The sequence below is a fragment of the Arvicola amphibius genome, chromosome 12, assembly GCF_903992535.2.
Source record: "Arvicola amphibius chromosome 12, mArvAmp1.2, whole genome shotgun sequence".
NCBI lineage: Eukaryota > Metazoa > Chordata > Mammalia > Rodentia > Cricetidae > Arvicola > Arvicola amphibius.
In genome coordinates, this window is record NC_052058.2 from 76369576 (window position 1) to 76373139 (window position 3564).

Consider the following 3564-nt stretch of genomic DNA (forward strand, 5'->3'; position numbering starts at 1 on the left):
TTTCAGTCACTCAAGTGATGAGAAAATGAAATTCAGATGGATGTTAATTACTTTCAGTCATGGACCTAATGAATCAGAGTGTATAAACACACAGATAAAAATACTGTATTAATTCATCAACTCAGTTTTGGAGCACTGATTAAATGAGTTAACTGTAAACACAGTTGGTCCTTATTAATGATGAGCGGGAAAAGTCCCCTGAATACAGCACTTTTTACAAAGCATTTCATAGAGATTTCTTTGCTACTTTGATAATGCCGTGAAGCATCCAGAAAAAAGCAAATATTATTCTTGGTTTAAAATGAGAAGATAAGTTTAGGATTATCATCCAAAATCATTCAATCTATAAGTGACAGAGGTTAGAACCTAGTTTATTTTCCATTTTTCATAATACCTCCTTATCAATTCGTACAAAGATAATCTCTGTGTAGACCACTTCCTTCAGTGGTAACTTAGAGTATTATCCCAGGCTCAGAGCTACAGGTATGTACCAGATTTAGCACTGCCAGAGCATTAATATTAAGTAATCAATGTGCTGGATGAGTTCAGTCTTTTTTTAAGAAAATAATGCTTTCTTTCTCAGTATCTCCTCCTTTAAAAGGCTTCCCACAATTCTAAAACTGAAGATAAATGTGATTATCTGTGAAAAATGTACTATATGTGGAAGACATGGTTAACTATAAACAGGCACAAGGGAGCTAAATGGAAATGGTTTCAATAAAGATTATGCTATTGTATAAATTCACTCTTTTTGTTGAGCTGTACTCTTAGAATGTGAATCTTATACTGCACATGATCGTTAATATTGTCAACTGACAAGAGACAGAATCACCTAGGAAACACACCTCTGGGGAGGTCTATGATGTGGACTCTAGATGAGATAACCTGAGGTAGGAAGACCCATCCTAAAAGTGAGTGGCACCATTTCATCTGCTGTGTCAGGACTAAATAAAAGGGAGAGAGCCAGGTGAAGACCAGCATTCAACTTTCTTTCTACTTCCTGATTTCGGGTGTAATATAATTAATAGCCTCAGGCACTTGTCACCACAGTTTTCCTACCATGATGGAATGTACCTCATGCCAGTCACCACACCTTCCCTATTGGGATGGGTTGTACTACAATTCTGCTACCATGCCTTCCTTATTGTAATGAACTTTTTCTGTGAACTGGCAGACAAAATAAATTCTTTGTTTTTTACAAGTATTTTGTCATAGCAACTAGAACACTAAGTAAATTTTGAGTGTGCCATACTTAAATAAATAGGAGAGAATGAATGGATAAAATATATATTAAGGTTAAACACTAGTAAGTATGAGTACTATATTAAAATAAATATAATTATTGGGTTTGAAATAAATGGGGGATATAAAGCCAGAGTACCCAAATTAAAGGCAATGAGTACTTGAGACCTAAAGAAAAATAAAACAAAAATGTTAAGAACAAAAAGCATTGTGTAGCACTTTCCTACTGTGATATGTCATGGCAAGATGTTTACTAAGCTCCACACCTCCACCTATAATGCCATGAGGAAAAATAAACATGGAATGAGATTTAACTTTTCAAGACCTCGGGACTTATCAGTGCTTAAATTCACTCTCAGTTTCTCTAATATAACCTTACCTTTAAAAGGATGTAGAACAAGCCGGGCGGTGGTGGCGCACGCCTTTAATCCCAGCACTCGGGAGGCAGAGGCAGGCGGATCTCTGTGAGTTCGAGACCAGCCTGGTCTACAAGAGCTAGTTCCAGGACATCCAGGACAGGCTCCAAAGCTACAGAGAAAACCCTGTCTCGAAAAACCAAAAAAAAAAAAAAAAAAAAAGGATGTAGAATTATCTGAAGAACTCTAGTACTGTTAGGTTGTATGTAAATACACATTCCTATAGAAAGATGAAAGAATGTTTTATTTATAAAAATAACATGAAGCTCTTCCTCAGGACCGAGCCTCTTGATCCTACTGCATTGCCAAAATGTCACTTTCTAAAAAGCTGACTTTGGTCAAGCTGGACATAAAGGGAAAGCGGGTCGTGATGAGGGTGGACATCAATGTTCCTATGAAGAACAACCAGATAACAAATAACCAAAGGATCAAGGCTGCTGTCCCAAGTATCAAATTCTGCTTGGACAATGGAGCCAAGTCGGTTGTCCTTATGAGCCACTTGGGCCGACCTGATGGTGTTCCCATGCCTGACAAGTACTCCCTAGAGCCGGTTGCCGCAGAACTCAAGTCTCTGCTGGGCAAGGATGTTCTCTTCTTAAAGGATTGTGTGGGCCCAGAAGTCGAGAATGCCTGTGCCAACCAAGCAGCTGGCACTGTCATCCTGCTGGAGAACCTCCACTTTCATGTGGAGGAAGAAGGGAAGGGAAAGGATGCTTCTGGAAACAAGATTAAAGCTGAGCCAGCCAAAATTGATGCTTTCTGAGCCTCACTGTTCAAACTTGGGGATGTCTATGTCAATGATGCTTTTGGTACTGCACACCAAGCCCACAGCTCCATGGTGGGTGTGAATCTGCCACAGAAGGCTGGTGGGTTTTTGATGAAGAAGGAGCTGAACTACTTTGCCAAAGCTTTGGAGAGTCCTGAACGACCCTTCCTGGCAATATTGGGAGGAGCTAAAGTAGCAGACAAGATCCAGCCGATCAATAATATGTTGGACAAAGTCAATGAGATGATCATTGGTGGTGGAATGGCTTTTACCTTCCTTAAGGTGCTCAACAACATGGAGATTGGAACTTCTCTGTATGATGAAGAAGGAGCCAAGACTGTCAAAGATCTCATGGCTAAAGCTGAGAAAAATGGTGTGAAGATTAACTTGCCTGTTGACTTTGTCACTGCTGACAAATTTGATGAGAATGCCAAGACTGGCCAAGCTACTGTGGCCTCTGGTATACCTGCTGGCTGGATGGGCCTGGACTGTGGTCCTGAGAGCAGCAAGAAATATGCTGAGGCTGTGGCTCGAGCCAAGCAGATTGTTTGGAATGGACCTGTTGGGGTCTTTGAATGGGAAGCTTTTGCCAAGGGAACCAAGTCCCTCATGGATGAGGTGGTAAAAGCCACTTCTAGGGGTTGCATCACTATCATAGGCGGTGGAGACACTGCCACTTGCTGTGCCAAATGGAATACAGAGGATAAAGTCAGCCATGTGAGCAATGGGGGTGGTGCCAGTCTAGAGCTCCTGGAAGGTAAAGTCCTTCCTGGGGTGGATGCTCTCAGCAATGTTTAGTATTTTCCTGCCTTTTGGTTCCGGTGCACAACCCCTAAGTCAACTCAGTGTGTTTTCCGCATCTCCATTTGGAGTTAGTGCAAGATTCAGCAGTGACCGAGATGCAGCACCAGGAACCCTTAAACAGATGCACAGCACCTCAGCTGGTCCTTACTTCATCGGGATTTGTCTACATTCTTCAAGATCCCATTTAAATTCCATAGCGACTAAAGCCATTGTGCATTCTAGAGTGCATCTATTTATATTCTGCCTGTAAAAGAAAGTGAGCTATAAAAGCTTAGTCCTCTCTGAGTCGCCTCTGGTTGACTTTGTCACTGTTCATGACTCGGCATGGAAATAAGA

At 41.2% G+C, this 3564-nt stretch overlaps 1 protein-coding gene across 1 annotated transcript; it reads left to right on the forward strand.

The window, feature by feature from the left end:
• The first annotated feature begins 1968 nt into the window (after positions 1-1968).
• Positions 1969-3304, forward strand: LOC119827748 (phosphoglycerate kinase 1-like). Its single transcript, XM_038349597.1, is given in 1 exon segment — positions 1969-3304. A coding segment is annotated over 1 exon segment (1254 nt). The 3' UTR covers positions 3223-3304.
• The last annotated feature ends 260 nt before the right edge of the window (positions 3305-3564 follow it).